The 17,110-nt window shown below is 41.8% G+C and overlaps 1 protein-coding gene across 9 annotated transcripts in view; it reads left to right on the forward strand.

Annotated features, from left to right (window-relative positions):
- The first annotated feature begins 1,379 nt into the window (after positions 1–1,379).
- P4ha1 (procollagen-proline, 2-oxoglutarate 4-dioxygenase (proline 4-hydroxylase), alpha 1 polypeptide) overlaps positions 1,380–17,110 on the forward strand; it is a 50,108-nt gene continuing 34,377 nt past the window's right edge. For 4 of the 9 annotated variants that reach the window (XR_003948602.1, XR_003948603.1, XR_380369.4 and 1 more), the window contains exons 1-2: positions 1,380–1,659; positions 15,237–15,339. Coding sequence is in view for 3 of the 9 variants with exons in the window: in NM_011030.2 (NP_035160.1) it covers positions 15,264–15,339 (76 nt within the window). In the remaining 6 variants the exon portion in view is untranslated. The remainder of the gene's footprint in view (positions 1,660–15,236; positions 15,340–17,110) is intronic. The other 5 variants (NM_011030.2, NM_001316371.1, NM_001316370.1 and 2 more) reach the window with 2 other exon arrangements.

A 17,110-nucleotide genomic window follows, 5' to 3' on the forward strand; every position in this document is an offset into this window, starting at 1 on the left:
TGCTTTTTTTGTTTTTCTTCTGTAAATTCTCTTACTAGTGGCCTGGTTGGGATATGCCTCACACTTAAACCATGACAAAGGAGCAGAAGTCTCTGGAAAATCCAACTGTGTTGTCATTATAGCAAAAGAATCGAAATCGTCCTACAAAAACATTTTTGGCTCTACTGCTCCTGACTAGACCCACAGAGCCACACTTTTAGAAACCATTGCTTTCAGACGCCTGAAGCTCTTTGTCTCTCTGTCCCAGATAAGTGCCAATCAGTTCCATACTTTAGCAAGCAAGGAAAACTTTACAGTTTTAAACGAGTAACAAATGTTAGAAAAGTCTTTCTTTCCCTGACAGGAAGTAAATTATCTCTGGCATTGTCCTTATTGCCAGTAACTAAGGTTCTCTTCTTTTAGATCAAGACTAAACTCAAACACAGTTCGTGCCTTATATAGTGTGCTCAGTAGTATTTTTTTAAAGATTTAATTTTATTCATTTTAACTATACGTATGTGTCTTGTGTGGTTAAATACCGGTGTTCTTGGAAGCCCAGAGTTGTTGATCTGCCCGACCTGGGGTTTCAGGATGTTGTGAGCCACCACCCAGCACGGTGCTGGGAACTGAAATCTTAGCTGTGTGTGCCACATCTCCAGACTTACTGTTGTTGATGCTTGTTTCTGTGCTGGTTTGTTTGAGGCTAGGTAATAAAGTCTAAGGCCTTTTTTTTCCATGTTAGGTAAATGCTCAAAACCCAACATCCTGGTACACCCCCTCCCCAGCCCCATTATATGTTTCCATGCTCTTCCTGAATCCTAGGCATGTGCTAAGTAAGTGCTTTTTCATTCATTGTCTCATTGTTTCTCACAGCAAGCCTAGGGCCTAGGGAACAGATAATATTGTATTCCTTCTTTGCAGATGTAGCACCCAAGATACAGGGAAGTTAAAATCTAACTTTATACAGAGTGGGTTAGGATTTAACCTCAGATGACACTCAATTGTCATCTATTATTCACCCATAAAGTATGCGGGTGGGAGATTAAGCGAAATCCTCGTGTTCAAAAGTGTAAAAAAGACGCTTATTAAAGCAAAAACCCCTGTGGGCCAAGCCAGCCCCGACAGTCACCCCGGATACACCGTCTTGTTTCCCACTCCACACCTCCACTTTATTTCCTAAATTCTTATAAACTTCTCCTAATTTTGCACAACTGTCCTTCCTGATGGCTTCGATGGCTCTGAGACCCGCCGCTGACCCTGAAATGAAGGCGCTAAATCCTACAGGAACCCGGGCGGGGGTGGTGGTGGAAGCCCCATGGTAACCACGGGAACGGTGGCGTGGCAGGAGCTCTGCGCAGGCGCACTGCGTCCTCGCGTGGGCCAGCCTAGGCTTGGAACACCCCGGGCCTGGGCGACTCCCGGGTGGGTGGGAGGCTCGCCGCAAGCGCCTGCGCAGTGGCGCGGGAGCTGGTGTGACAGAGCGCACGTAGCGAGGGCTGCGGCCGCCCCCTCTCCGGCGCGCCGGCGCGGCAGGGGAATATAAAAGGGACGCCTGGCTCCCTCTACTGCCCAGTCGCACTGCCAGCAGGCTGAGGGCGGCAGGGAGCTAGCTAGCGGGGACTGCAGGCGACAGGACTGACCCGAGCCGAGCTGTCGCCTTCCTCCCGGCCCGCTATCCAGGTGAGGCGCTCCTCCGATCTTGGAGACGGATGCGGGGTCCCCGCGGGCAGCCGGGGTCCCTTCGCTCTGGAGTGGGGCTCAGCCCTTCTCACAGCCGCCCCCGGGTCTCCCCGAGAGGACCCGGCCCCGCACCCCCGAAGTCAGGCCGCCCCGGCGCTCTCCCAGCTTCCCTCGCCGTCCCCCCACCCCCGTCCTGCCTCTGGCCGGAGCGGCAGCAGCGGCTTGCGCCCCGCCCCAGCACTAGGACCTTCTTGAATGTTCCATCCCGGGCAGCCAGCCTCCCTGATGACTTGTGCAGCGGTACCTCGTCCGCCCCACTAAGCCGGGGGAAGGCGAGGGCGGACGGGCGGGGGTCTGGGCCGCCCGAGCCGCAGATGGTTAGCATGTGGCAGTGGAGAAAGCAGGCAGCGCTTGCAGCCGGGGGCTGAGTCTCTCCGTTTCGATCGCTCTTCTTCTCTTTTTCCTTTTCACTTTTGGAAAGTAAAGCTGGGAAGTGGGACCTACTCAGAAGTTAGGACTGAACTTGTCTGTTGCGCTTCTCGGCGTTGTCTCAGCAAGTAGACATAGCCCGGGGCGCCGAGTTTAGCTGAGAAGTTGCTGTCATTCACAGTTGGGGAAGCTGGCTTCTTCCTTCCTCTTCATCCCAGTGAATCACTTAAGGACACACGCGTCTGTCTCTGTATTTCTCTCTCCCTCTGCTCCTTCTTTCCTCCTGGTTTCCAATCTTGCCCACCTCCTCTGGTTCAGCTCACCCTGATGATCCCCTTTCCCTTTTCGTCTTTCACGCTCCCCTCCTCTTGCAGGGTCAACAAGTCAGTCCATTTTGGCCAAACCTTCTATGGTTGTGTGAGACTTTTAAACTGAATTTTGTGATTGACCCCAGATGGATGTTCAGTGTGGGGAAGGATGGTACGGTTAAATACGAGGTTGTTTCTCCTAGAGAGTGGGAATTTGGTACAAAGGCAGGCTTTCGGACTTAACATCTTCAGCTGACCATCCAAAATGAGGACTCTTGGGGTATTGCACCGTGGTTTATAGGGAAGAGCCTCCACAGAAAGGGATAGACAAGCTCCTGGGTTCTCTTTTAGGAAATGATTTTTTTTTTTTTTTTAATTAAAAGGAACCTGCCAGGTTCGACTTAACTCGAGAGCCATGGCTCTTGGACTTTTTCCTTGGAATGCACTCTGGAGGGATGGAATAGCCACTACGTGAGTGGGGGAGGGGGGAGACGTGGCAACGCTGTTCTTTCATCAACTTTTTTTTTTTTAAGGTTGAGGGGGAAAAAAAAAACCTCGTTTCCCTTCTCAGGTTTAGATGAAGCTTATGAATGGAACTTAGTCTTTTCCTAAAATAATCGCATAAAAAAATTACTCCTGCGTAGCAGGAACATTGGAAATTAAACTTTAAAAAGACACAAAAGGGTTATTTTGATTATTTCTAGGGAGAAAAGAGATTTTTAAGCAGGAAGTAGAAGCTGAAAGTGAACACGCTCTGAATATTTTTATCTTGATTTGAAATAGGAATAGTCGTGATTTCTTTCTTTTTTTTCTTCAGCCACTGATTTTCTTTAACTTTAGACCGTCAGTGTCATTTCAGAACCTTAAATATGAATTAGAAGCTTTATCTTTTCCTTTTGTAGGAAGCATAGATTTTTGTTCCTTACTTTAAAAGGTCATGACAGTTTGATTTTGCAATATTGTGTCTAATTTTTTCCTGAGGGCAGATGCTTTTTGGATTTACAGACTAAGAAAAGGTCTACTGTTTCTCTTTTAGGTGGATGAAGCTATTTCCATTGTTATACTGAATTTTTTTTACTTTGAAATTAAGCTGAGACTTTGATAAAAGGCTTGGGCATTTTGTCACTTTGTAACTCAGCTAGTAAAATAGGTGAAAACCAGATACAACTTGTAATTGTAAAGAATAAATATTGAAAAAAAAATTGAAAAACCTTTATAGCCAGTGGTGGTCATACATGTCTTTAATCCTGGGACTTGGGAGGCAAAGGCAATTGGATCTCTGTGAGTTCGAGGCCAGCCTGGTCTACAGAGTGAGTTCAGCATAGTCAGGGCTACATAGAGAACTCAATCTCAAAAAACCAAAAACAACAAAAACAAAATAAAAAACCAAGGAGGAGGTGGAAGAAGAGGAGGAAGAGGAGGAAGAAGATGAAGAGGAGGAGAAGAGAAGGGGGAGAGGAGGAGGAGGAAGAGGAAAGAAAGCAAAGCTTTAGTTCTCCTGTGTATCACCATTGTTGTAGGAGAGCTGTAGCTTTGGTGAGGAGACACTAATTTTCTGTTACTACAGAGTGAGTTATGGACTGACAAGCTGTGGTTTTCATGGAGCAGTTAATTTCAAGCATTTGCTTTGATGCTAGGGATATAGAGAGAATGGAGACAGCTATAAACCTTATGAGCCTTAATTTCTGTGGGAGGAATGCTTTGTTTTTAATAAATGACTAACCTGGGTATAATTATTGTTTTTAGATAAATTTGTGAGATCCAGAGTGTTTTTCAGTCTATTTTTGAAGCTATGAAATCTCTTGAATGTCTACAGCAAAGTGGGGGTCTAAATCAGAAAATACAAATATTTCTGTATAGTTTATGCCCTCACTCATGAGCTCTGTTATAAGAATCCCTAAAAAATTTAAGGCTATGTAGGCTTCTTGAGACAGACTTTCTTGGCTATTTCAGAAAGCTGAAGTGAGCATATGTATCAATTTCATTCAAGTATGAGAGTGGCCCTAGTAAGCTATTGCTGAAAGCGGTTCTAACAAAATAGGTTCTTAGGATTTGCTGAACTACTGTATTGTGAGTCAGTTACAATATATCATATTAGATCTTGTCCCTCCTCTCCCCCAACATTGTAACGCTCTGAAGGTGAAAAAGCATGCAGAGAAGCAAAATGAATGGAATGGTCCTTAATGTTAATATTGTCTGTCTGCCTTGTGGTGAGGTCTAACATCTTACAATTAAATCATTCTGCAGAACGTTGTATAATTGTATGAACATAGGAGAAGCCAAATAAACTCGGTGTCTATATATGTGAAATCAGTGTTTATATTCAGTGAAATGTTTTTATATAATTTTTATATACATTTTTGTAAGACTTGAAGCTATTCTGTCATTAGTTTTCCTTTAGCCAAAGTGACATTATACCTGAGCGCAAACGTAAGGAGTTAAAAACAGTTCTCACTTAAGGGGCCACAGAAATGTCGAAGCAGATTCAATACATCCCTTTTCCTTTAGATGTTCAGGAGGGCTCTTAGTATATTTGGCTGGGTGTTGGCTAAAAATACAGTACAAAGATTCATGCTTCTTACATAACTGTCAGCAGAATGAATCCTGCCTTAGATTTTTTTCTGCTTCCTGTTTTTATCAATGTGTTTGTGTTTTGGTGGTTTAGTTTTCTCAGTAATACTAAATCAGTATGATACGTCTGTTATTGTATATTTGAGCTGTTGTTATAAATAGTCTGAAGGGAAGACTGTAATTCAGTGGTAGTTTCATTTTCTTGGATGGTTGCAGTTAACTTTAATTGGCTTTCTTTTCATAGCTATATTTAATTAGTTACTGGGGGGTGGATTTCTCACTGAAAAGAACTGAAATGTCAGCCTACCCATGTCTGCCTAGTCACTGAAAAACACAGCGGACAAAATTCCGCTCAATATTATTAGCTCAGTTTCAAAGGACGCAAACTTTAGTGGATTTCATCAAAGGTGACAAAAGAATGAATGATAGCAATTTTAAGAATGAAAAACATTCAAATGTACGGAAGGAAGAAAATCACAGCTGGGAGAATTCTATGACAACATAGAACACCAGGGAAGAGGATTTAAAGCAGGTATTGGGGTTAGTGAAGAGGAAAAAAAACAATGAGACTGAAGCAATAATTAAAATGTAAAGGAATTAAAATATTTAAAACGCAAGGGGAGAGTAGCCCTGGTTGACCGGGAACTTCCCTCAAACTTAGAAAGATCTGTCTGTGTCTGCCTCCCAAATGCTAGGATTAAAGACATATGCCATCATGCCCAACCTGGTATTGGTTATTTTTCTATTGTTATAACAACACACACAAGGGTAGATAGTAGGTAAAGAAAAGAACTTTGTTGGTTTATGGATTTGGAAGTCTTACAAGTAGGACATGAAAGGGCCATCAGCTGCCAACATGATGCGGGTAATTTACTCCATTTTAAGGTTGAGTAAGTTCTGAATGGAACTACATATTTGAAATCATTCACATCTTTTCTGCAACTGAGTTCATTATTTTTTGCTCTCCTATATATAATATTCTTAAAAGTTTTATTATTTTTATTGGATGTGTATGGGCGTTTTGCCTGCATCTGTCCTCTGCAGAGGACAGAAAAGGGAGGTCAGAAGCCTTGAGAATGGGATTTGCCGAGGGTTGTTAGCTACCATATGAGTACTGGGAATCAAACTCTGGTCTACTGTAGGAGCAACAAGAGATGCTGAGCCACCTCTCCAGCCCTAGAGCATGTGATCTTAAGAACATGTGGTGTGTCTCTTTCTCCTCTTGAGAACTGGCGTTAGGAAAGAGGAAACTGAAAGCTAGAAGGAGAAGAGTCAGGCCTAAGGAAAAGGGATTTAAGATAGCTAACCCAGCACTCCAGAGATGGGCAGGGGGAGCGCAAGTTTAAGGCCAGTCTGGGCTATGTAGTGAGAGCATACTTCAAATGAAACAGAACACCCAGAGGCACTTTCCGTAGGACGGCCTTGGGAGAGGTGGAAGTTTGGTGAAGTGTACCTTGAAGATGACTTTCAGGCTGTAACCTGTTTGTTTGTTTGGTTTTTGTTTGTTTTTGAGACAGGATTTCTCTGTATAGCTCTGGCTGTCCTGGAACTCACTTTGTAGACCAGGCTGGCCTTGAACTCAGAAATCCACCTGCCTCTGCCTCCCAAGTGCTGGGATTAAAGGCTTACGGCGTACGCCATCACTGCCCCAGCTAACCTGTTTATTAAGAGGATAGAAAGTGTTTCTGCTCTCTACTAACTTGCCTGCTTTCTAATGGAATTGGTTGTGGCCAGAGATAAGAGAATACATAATCTTTTGTATTGGGAATGATATTTGAGCAATATAAAGTATATAACAGCAATTTGTCTCTCAGGTATGCAGAGTGTATTAAACCCCTTTCTAGATATTTCAGCATGGAGTCAATATTTTTTCTTTTGGACTATCACAAAGAACCTAAAATAAACAGTTGATAAATAATGTCATTAAAAAAAAAAAAAAAAGCCTTGAGCCTGGGACTGAAGAGTTGCTTAACTGTTGGGTGCACTGGCTGCTCTGTCAGAGGACCCAGGTTTGGCTCACAGCACCACACACACTCTCAAAACCATCTGTGGATCCAGGGCCCTTGCCTAACCTCTGAGGGTACTCCATGCATATTATACACCAACAAAACACTCCTGCACATGGAATAAAAATACACCAATCTTTTAAAGGAGGGGGGAAAGCTTTATTAAGTACTGTATGATGGATGCATCAACTAGAAGAACGATATGTAGTTGTCCCCTGTTGTCCACAGGAGGTGCCTTCAAAGATTCCCAGTGGGTATCAGAAACCTCAAGCGATAGACTGTGTATTTTGATAAAACACACAAACTAAAGGAAAGCTTAGTTTGTGATTTAGGCACAATAAAAGATGAATATCAATAACTAAATAGAAAAATGATAGTGTATCATATAATAAAAGCTGTGTTTATTATCTCTCAAAATATCTTATTGAACGTTATGGCTGTTTTCTTACAGGGAAGTACTTTATGGCTTCTCTTTGTATGTCTGAGTTTCCAGCATCGCTACACTTGTGCTTAGAACATCGTGATTCATCATGACACTACAGTGACATTAAAAACTTGAGAAAAATATCACTACATTTACTGTGGGGGGGTATGTGTACATTTATGTCATAATGTGTGCATGTGCCATAGCGTGCATGTGGAAGGTCACATAAAGAGAGTGACATTGAAGTTTAAAAATTTTTTTTGTTTGTTTGTTTTGTTTGTTTGGTTTTTTTTTTTTTTTTTTTTCGAGACAGGGTTTCTCTGTGTAGCCCTGGCTGTCCTGGCACTCACTTTGTAGACCAGGCTGGCCTCGAACTCAGAAATCCGCCTGCCTCTGCCTCCCGAGTGCTGGAATTAAAGGCATGCGCCACCACGCCCGGCTTGAAGTTTTTAAAATTTTTAACTATAATTTGTGTGTGTTTTGCCAATATGTCCCCAAACCCTAGAGGACAAGTTTTGGGTTTTGGTTGACCTCAAACTTAAGCGACTTGCCTGACTTTGCCTACCCTGTCCTGGGATTAAAGGTGTGTGCCACCACTGCCCAGCAGTAGTGAATATTTTAATGTATAGCCATCATAATTACAGAAATGGACTCTATAAACAGCTCATTGGAAGCTTTTATAAGGTCTCTGGAGAGGGAATAACTTTTAATAAATGTTGTTGATGCTAATCTTTTTGGTTTTCTGGTTATAATTTTTGTAAGATTCTTTACCTCAGTACCTGACTTTATCGTCTGAATAATTTCTCAAGCTTGATCATGACTTGTTCTCTGAATTATTTGCACCCCTTAAAAAGCAAAGTTGGTCCCAAATACAGTGATAAGAGTCAGCAGTTGTGACACCAGCTGCCCAGAGCTTCACATGAGCTCACCTCTTTAGTCCTCAGATGATTCTATTTTACAGACAATGCCCTTCTCTTCAGAGGTAGCCCACCTGCTGTACGCTTGTATTGACATGGAGTGGGAAAGAACTGTAGAGTTGATTTGTTGTTAGTTTCTGTTTGGTTTTTTTTGTTTGTTTTGCTTGCTACAGAATCTCTTAATCTAGAGCCTAGGCTGACCTCAAACTCAGAATCTTCAGGCCACTTTTCTACTTCTCGAAGTCCTTGGATTTTTTTCCCCATGTCCCTCATATCACATGTGTCTGGTCTTGCCTGATTGTACGTCTGTGTACCGTATGTATGATGTCTGAGAAGGCAAGGAGAGGGTGTTGGATCCCCTGGAACTGGCGTTACAGATGGTGTCAAGTGGTCGTTTGGGTCTAGGAGTCCAATCCCGGTTCTCTAGAGGAGGAGCTAGTGCTCTTATCTGCTGGATTCTCTATCCAGCCCCCAAAGGACTGGTTTAAAAATTATTTGGTGCTGGTTACTTTTAGCCTCATGTTTTAACTCCTTGCTTGTCCCCCTTCTTACTAAAGTGGCCACCAAATAAACTAGACATTGTTAATAAGTCTTATTAATTTAGAATGCTTCTAATATCAAAGTGACATTTTTAGGCTCTCTGTCCTGGGAAATAAGAATTTTTTTTCAACATGTATTGAGACAAGATTGTGTGTGTGTGTGTGTGTGTGTAGATATAGGTAGATTTATCTTGGGCTGGCTTAGAACTCACAATCTTAATGTTTTAGTCTCTTGACTGCTTGAATTGTAGGTTTGTGGCAGCACACATGATTAGGAGATGTCTGCATATATCTAAGGTGCTTGAAACAATTAAGAAGTCTGTTACATAGTTTAAAGAAGGCAGTCTCAGCCAGATGTGACAGACACAGGTGGATCTCTGGGTTTGAGGCCAGCCTGGTCTACATAGAGAGTTCCAGGACAAGCAGGGCTACATAGAAAGACTCAGTCTCTAAAATAAAATGTGCAGTTCAAAAATAAAGAACAACACCATTTAATAGCGATTCTTAATTTTGCTATTAAAAATTTGGTTATAGTTTGAAAAAATTGTCCATCAGTGTACTGGCTAGTTTTCTGTCAACTTGACACAGCTGGAGTTATCACAGAGAAAGGAGCTTCAGTTGAGGAAATGCCTCCATGAGATCCAGCTGTAAGGCATTTTCACAATTAGTGATCAAGGGGGAAAGGCCCCTTGTGGGTGGGACCATCTCTGGGCTGGTAGTCTTGGTTCTATAAGAGAGCAGGCTGAGCAAGCCAGGGGAAGCAAGCCAGTAAAGAACATCCCTCCATGGCTTCTGCATCAGCTCCTGCTTCCTGACCTGTTTGAGTTCCAGTCCTGACCTCCTTGGTGAGGTAAGCTGAATAAACCCTTTCCTCCCCAACTTGCTTCTTGGTCATAATGTTTGTACAGGAATAGAAACCCTGACTATGACAATCAGAAACATGATGAAACTTGATGGAATAAAGTGAAGACAATGATTTGATGAAGGATTACAGGGAAAATGAGCAATTTAACTGTTCCTTCAGTAATTGCTTAGTTGTTTTGGAAAACATGTCCTATTTTGATTGAAAAGCGTGCCAAGTCCAGTTCCGCAGCACATTGTGGTGGCCTTCACTAGGAACCAGTGTGCTGATTGTGAAAACTCACAAGACTAAAGGTGAACACAAAGCAGCAGTTAGGGTGAGATCTGCCAGAGCTTTCTAGAAGGTTTCAAGCAAGACCGGGAGGCATGGACAGACGTAAAAGGAACCTTGTGGAAAATTTTAATGTCAGGCAAAGTTTAGATTAGAATATCAAGCATTCTTTCATCTCTGTTAAGATTTGGATGATGTGTCTGGGTAGGAGGAGTTTTCTTAAAATGTTGCAACTTTTTTAGAAGAAAAGTATAAGGCTGAAAGGGTGATACAGTTTCTGCCAGATGCCCTGTGCTAGTCATCCATTAAGTAGCTTGGACTTGGACTTCAACGAATGCTGATAATACAGTAAATGTTTATAGTGTAGTAGTAAAACGCTTTCAAAATCTGTTCCTAGGTTTGGTGGCCCTGTGGAGTGGGGAGGGGGGGGCTGCACTTTCCTGGAAGCAGGACAGAAGTTTGTTTGTGTTGAAGTTTGTTTGTGTTTGTTTGTTTCTTGGGCCTACCTGAGAATTCGTCTTTCAGGAAGGTTGTCCCTATTCACACTAGCCTATTATATATATACATGTATGTTACAGGGTTGTATAATTTACAAATCTACTGTAAAGAATAATCAGATCCTTGTCCTTTTTGATGTGCAGTTTTGCTGTGTAGCTTAGGCTGGCCTGGAACTTACGTTATGGTGACTCATGATGGTCTCAGATTTACAGTTTTTCTGCTTCAGCCTCGTAAGTGCTGGGATTATAGGTCTGCACTGCCATACCAGGCTCAAATTATTTACTTTTTTTAAAGGTTTATTTATTTACTTTATGTATATGAGTGCACTGTAGCTGTCTTAAGACACACCAGAAGAGGGCATCAGATCCCATTACAGATGGTTGTGAGGCACCATGTGGTTGCTGGGAATTAAACTCAGAACCTCCGGAAGAGCAGTCAAGTCTCTTAACTTCTGAGCCATTTCTCCAGCCCCCTCAAATTATTTTTAATAATCATTCCTATTGCTACAGCACCAAGTTTATCTTGGCATCGGTGAGTCTTCTTGGTCTTCCTTTTCTGTTTCTTCTTCCCTCCCTCATCTCTTCCCCTAGCTCTGCAAGTCTCTCAGGGATCCTAAGACTTGATTTTTTTTTTTCTTTTAAGAGATTACATTCAGTATCTCTGGGAATTCAAGGCCAGCTTGAACTCTACTCCAAAAACCCAAATAAATAAATGATTAATTTATTAATTTTTAGTGATTCCATTCCATTCTTGGAGACTTTGGAGCAGAAGACATTTATGTGTGGCTTTTCTTTGATGCTGTATTTTCTTTGAAGCTTGACTCGTAACTACTCTATAGTATTTGCTTTGTAGACTTCGAAGAGGGAGAGATAAATGGAAGTAGGGCATTATAATTAAGAAAACCATTGTGTTAAAACAAGTGATTGATAAAGCTATGTCTCCCTATTAACATGCCACTTAGGTTGTTCAGTGAGTGTGGCTAAATGAGACATAGTATTAAAACAGATTAGAGGAACCATTCAGTTGCGTGATTCTGTTTTTCCAGAAGAAAAATTGAAGAGAAAAGCCCATTTTAAAGAGAGTTCTGTTTTTGTGATTTCAATGTTTTTCTGTATCCAGACCAGCAACATCAGCAGCTCATGAAATGTGTACAAATTGCCTGTTTATTCCAGACCTTTAGATGGTTCTGATACGGCAGACATGAAACATCCAGAAAACACATAGATAGGAGATGACAAGATGGCTTTGTGTGTGGTGGCCTTGCCACCCAGCCCTGAGGCCCTGTGTTTGCGCCCCAGGGTACATGCAAAGGTTGAAAGAGAGAAGTGATTGTACAGTTGCCCTCTGACCTCCACACGTGTACATCATGTCATTTGTACATACAATAACTCAAAAAGCAGAAGTGTGAGAGAAAGCTTATTCCTATATCTTTATGAATGAATTTTCTGCATATTTTCTCACGCTGTTAAAACTATGTTACATTACTAATTTTTTCCCTTTTGTTTTGCTAGAGACACTTTCTCACTATTTGTGACCCAAGCTGGGTTTGAACTGCTGATTCTTCTGTCTCAGCTTCCTACATGCCTGGATTACAAACGTGCAAGTTTAAATGGTTTTCGTGTACTGCACACACTAAAGTGTGGGTGTGTGTGTGTGTGTGGGTGTGTGTGGGTGTGTCTGTGTGTGTGAGAGAGAGAGACAGACAGAGAGAGAGAGTGTGTGTGTGTGTTCCCATGTGTATTCCCGCGTGTGTGCATGTATGTGCACAGGTGCCTGCAGAGGCCAGAGGATCTGAGGGTTAAACTCACCTCATTAGGTTTGTTGGCCAGTGGCTTTACCCACCGAGCCATCGTATGGCCACCTGTATTCTTATTTTTAAGCTTATGCATTCCCAGCTTGTTTTGTTTTGTTTTGTTACACTGTTTTGGTTATGGAGAAACTTTGCAACTTATTTTGTTACACTCTTGGCCAAGGCTATTAGATCTTTGTAAAATTTATTTTGAAGAAGCAGACATATTCACATTAATAGAGCTTTGAGGCTTTATATAGGCTTTAAAGTATAGTTTTCAGGGCTGGAGAGATAGCTCGGAAGTTATTAAATAGCACTGCTATTCTTCCAGAGGCACTGGGTTTTGAGTTCCGGCTATAAATTCTAGTTTCAGGTAATCTGATGTCCTCTTCTGACCTCTGCACACACTGCACACAGGTGGCACACAGACAAACAGGCAAAGGATCCATATACATAAAATAAAACGGGGATGGGTGGGCTGGAGAGATGGCTCAGCAGCTTAGCACACTTATTGCTCTTACAGGGGACTTGGGCTTGATTCCCAACATCATGGTAGATCAGAACCATGCAAAAAGTTTTAAAAAGAATCAGTTACTGGAAGAAAAATACCACTTTAGAGCTGCTTTTTAGTTATTTCTGTAAGCTAATGATTCTTGGTTTATTGTGAGGTTTAAAGAAAACAGCAGGTAACAAAGAATCTCTAATAACAATATATTTTAGTAATAAAAATGTTCTTACCTGACAGATCTAAACTTTATCATCAAAGTTAAAAAATTATCTAATTCTTGTAACTAGCCTTGTATTAATATATTGAAGGCATGTATAATTTTTTTTTTCTGGAAATAGCATTTACTCACCAAGAAAATTATGGCAGAAATCTGATTAAACACTGAGAGAATTCTAGACTCTTCAGACAGCCTGGTGTTTTGAAAAAGCTTTGTGCTTTGGCAGGAGCTCAAGAGAGGAAGTGCCTGCATCTGCTACATTCTAGAAGCTTTCCCCAGATCACTGTAAGGCAGCCAAAAAAACTGTGTTTCACTACTGTGTGGTTCTGGAAGTATCTGGAAGTTTGTAGCAAATTGGAGAGAGGAGATATAGGAGTTCTTCCAAAATGCCATTTTATTGTGGTGAACTTTTTCATTGCGATTCAACTTAAGGAGAAGATGAAGGTTCTTTTCAACTTTTGTGGATTTCAGTCGGCCTCTGTTGAAGCCTGTTAGTTTAGACAGCTTAGAAAGATTAGAGAAGTGTCTACAAAACAGGCTGGCAAGTCAACCTAACAGATAGTAACCTGCTTCTGAGACAAGCCAACCTGTGGTAGTAACTCACTCTGTTTTAAAGCAATGAGAAAGCTTGTGTGTTTGGTAGGGGAGGAGGAAGAGTCAGTTAGTATGTAAAGCAAGGCGGAGCCTTTCAGTGGGTTCTCAGTACCCTCATTATGATGAGCAGTCCTCACTGGAAAAGACTACTGGGGCAGAGGAAACAGGAGGCAGGGGTGGTGAGAGGCTCTGTGGTTAGCAGACTGTGAAGACCAGAGTTCAGTCCCCCAGAGTGCAGGTATTATGCCAAGTGGGTATGACAGGCTGGCTGCAGGGACTCCTAGCCACATGAGTGAGCTCTGGGTTTGGCTGAGAGAACCTGCCTCTCAGTAATGTAGATGAGTGATTAGGGAGATTCGGACACCAACCTCAGCATATGCAGCTCACACATAAGAATGAAAAAAGAAAACAAAAGTTATCAAGAAGAGCTTTGCTGCCAGGTTGAACGTGGGGGGAGGGGGAGGGTCACGGCTGTGTACAAGGCTTGGGTGGCTTTATTTGTTATTTTTCAGCATAGAACACAGAAGTAAGAGAAAAAGTGTTCCCTTACCCCTTCCTAACATCAACAACAACAAAGCAAAATAATAGCAAAACCTTTCTCCTCTAAAGCTAGCCCTCAAAGCTATATCTTTAAGAGAAATTACTAGTTTAAATGTACAAAGCTCTTTTGGTATTCTCCACAACTTAAGTAGCATTAGAGGTGCGAGTGTAGCTGAGTTGGTACAGGACTGGCTTATGCTCTGGGTTTCATCTCCAGCTCCACCTAAACAGGGCATGGTGGCACATCCCTGAAATCCCAGTTATCAGTCGGATCGGAATTCACAGTTATCCTTGGCTAGATAGTAAATTCAAGGCCAGTCTGGATACATGTGATCCTGTCTCAAACAAAAAAGAGCATAGCTTCATTCATGGTTAATTAATATACTAATCCAGTCCCATCTCTTTCATCATTCATGATTCAGCACTTTCACAGTTATGAAATAGTCAGTTACCTTCCATTTTTATCACCTCCACAACTTCAAACTTTCAAGTTTAGAACCATACTTGGGAAAGATGGGTTAAGTTAGAAATTTTAAGGATTAAAGAACTCTGATTTTTTTTTTCTTTTAAATCATTTCTAACATCTTTAAAGTGTATTGGTGATCTCTAAAGTATATTCTGTGAGACATTCATGTTTTAGAGCTAGACAAAGGGACAACATTTTCATACTACAGAAAAAGCCTCATCTGGGACTTGAGAGACGGCTCAGCTGTTAACACCTTCTGTGTTCCAGAGGACCTGAGTTCTATTCTCAGCACTGGATCTAGTGGCTCTCAACTGCCTATAATTCCTGCTGTAGGACATCTGATGCCTCTGCCCTCTGAGGACACCCACACTCATGTGTTCATCACTGCACACACACACACACACACACACACACACACACACACACAAAATTAAGAATAATAAAAAGGAATTATTTTTAAAAAGCCACAACTGTTTAGTTGCTCTGCTTGTGATAACGGGAAAACAAGTGGGTTGAAGTTTTTCTATAGTATGGAGCACCTAAATTTATTAAAGTTATGAATTAGTTGTTAAATTGATTTGTAAAAATTAACATCAATTCTAGGGGCAGCCTGGAAACTAATTATTGCTGTTCTTATAGGTGTGTGAACCTGTGAAGTTCCCCAAGATGATCTGGGTTGTTTTAATGATGGCGATTCTACTTCCTCAGTCTTTAGCCCATCCAGGGTTTTTTACGTCAATTGGTAAGTCTTAGGTTTTAACATTTTAAAATTTACATGCTTTAATATTTTTAAATTGATGAAAACAAATGCACTATATTCCTGAAGATTAGCCTTGGTTTACTCCTTGCCTATTTAAAAGGGCCATTTAAAAAATTCCTTAATGGGGGGCTGGAGAGATAGCTCAGCAGTTAAGAGCACTAACTGCTCTTCCGAAGGTCCTGAGTTCAAATCCCAGCAACTACACGGTGGTTCACAACCATCCGTAATGAGATCTGATGCCCTTTTCTGGGGTGTCTGTCTGAAAGCAGCTACAGTGTGCTTACATATAATAAATAAATAAATCTTTAAAAAATAAATTCCTCGATGTCTGCCTTTCTTTGTTCTTTAAAAAAGAAATAGTTTACTGAGATCTCTACAGGAGTGCAGTGTGGGCAGTAGTTATACACTCTCTGCCTTGGTTTTCTTTAAATTAATTTTTCCTGATTACAAAAGTGATATGTATTATGCTTAGAAACTTAGAAAATTTTTGAAAAGCATACCAAAAAAGTTAGTGATAGTTGGGGTATGGCAGCACCCAACTATGTATGACTTTAATCCCAGGACTGGAGGCAAAGGTAGACAGAGCGGTATGAGTTTGAAGTCAAGCATGGTCTTATACTGAGGTCCAGGCCAGCCAAGTCTACATAGTCAGACCCTGTTTTAAACAAAACAAAACAAAAAAGAAAGTTAGCGATTAATCTCTACATATAATTAATGCATATACATACCATTTTAATGCATAGATATATAGTTGCTCTGTACATTACTTTCAAATATGATTTTACTTCATTGTAAAGGTGCTATTTTTTCCACACCATCATTTTAAAAAGTATTACACAAATAGTTCGTTGAAGCTGGGCAGTGCTGGTGCACTCTTTTAATCCCAGAGCTTAGGGCAGAGGAGGTAGATCTTTGTGAGTTCAGAGACAGCTTGGTCTGCAGAGTGAACCAGGACAGTCAGCTCTATCACTGGTCTGGCTTAAGGCTTCTGCTGCACTGGTAACACTGGGTCCTCACCAGGACTCCGCTCGGATAGACTGTTGTTGCAGGATCATGGAGATCCTGCAGCTTTGGGTCTGTTGGACTGACACCTTCCCGAGCTCCAGCAGTTCATAGATGGGGTAGATGTTAGTGTGGATCAACTAAAGGCCATGGATCTTGGCCTGCATGGTAGCTGAGCTGGTCTGCCCACCAGCTCGCCCACACCCACAGCTCCAGGATGAGCTCTCCAGCATTGCTCTGACTGTTCACCCAATGCTAGAACTGCCTTTCATGTCCTCAGGCTGTTTACCTACATCTAGGCTTGCAGGGCCATCTCCAGCATGCTGCCCAAGTAAGGTGTGGGAGCTGTCTTGTCTCGTCTCGTCTTTTCTTTTTTTGGTTTTTTGAGACAGGGTTTTTCTGCATAGCCCTGGCTGTCCTGGAACTCACTCTGTAGACCAGGCTGGCCTTGAACTAAGAAATCCACCTGCCTCTGCCTCCCAAGTGCTGGGATTAAAGGCATATGCCACCACTGCCCAGCGTCTTATTTCTTAAAAATAATTTTTAAAACTTTTGCAACTTTTTTAAATGTGGATTTTTTTTTTTCGAGACAGGGTTTCTCTGTATAGCCCTGGCTGTCCTTGAACTCACTTTGTAGACCAGGCTGGCCTCGAACTCAGAAATCCACCTGCCTCTGCCTCCCAAGTGCTGGGATTAAAGGTGTGCGCCACCACCACACGGCTGTGGATTTTTTTTTAATTGATTAAAAATT

The sequence above is a fragment of the Mus musculus genome, chromosome 10 (genome assembly GCF_000001635.26).
Source record: "Mus musculus strain C57BL/6J chromosome 10, GRCm38.p6 C57BL/6J".
In the NCBI taxonomy this organism is placed as follows: domain Eukaryota; kingdom Metazoa; phylum Chordata; class Mammalia; order Rodentia; family Muridae; genus Mus; species Mus musculus.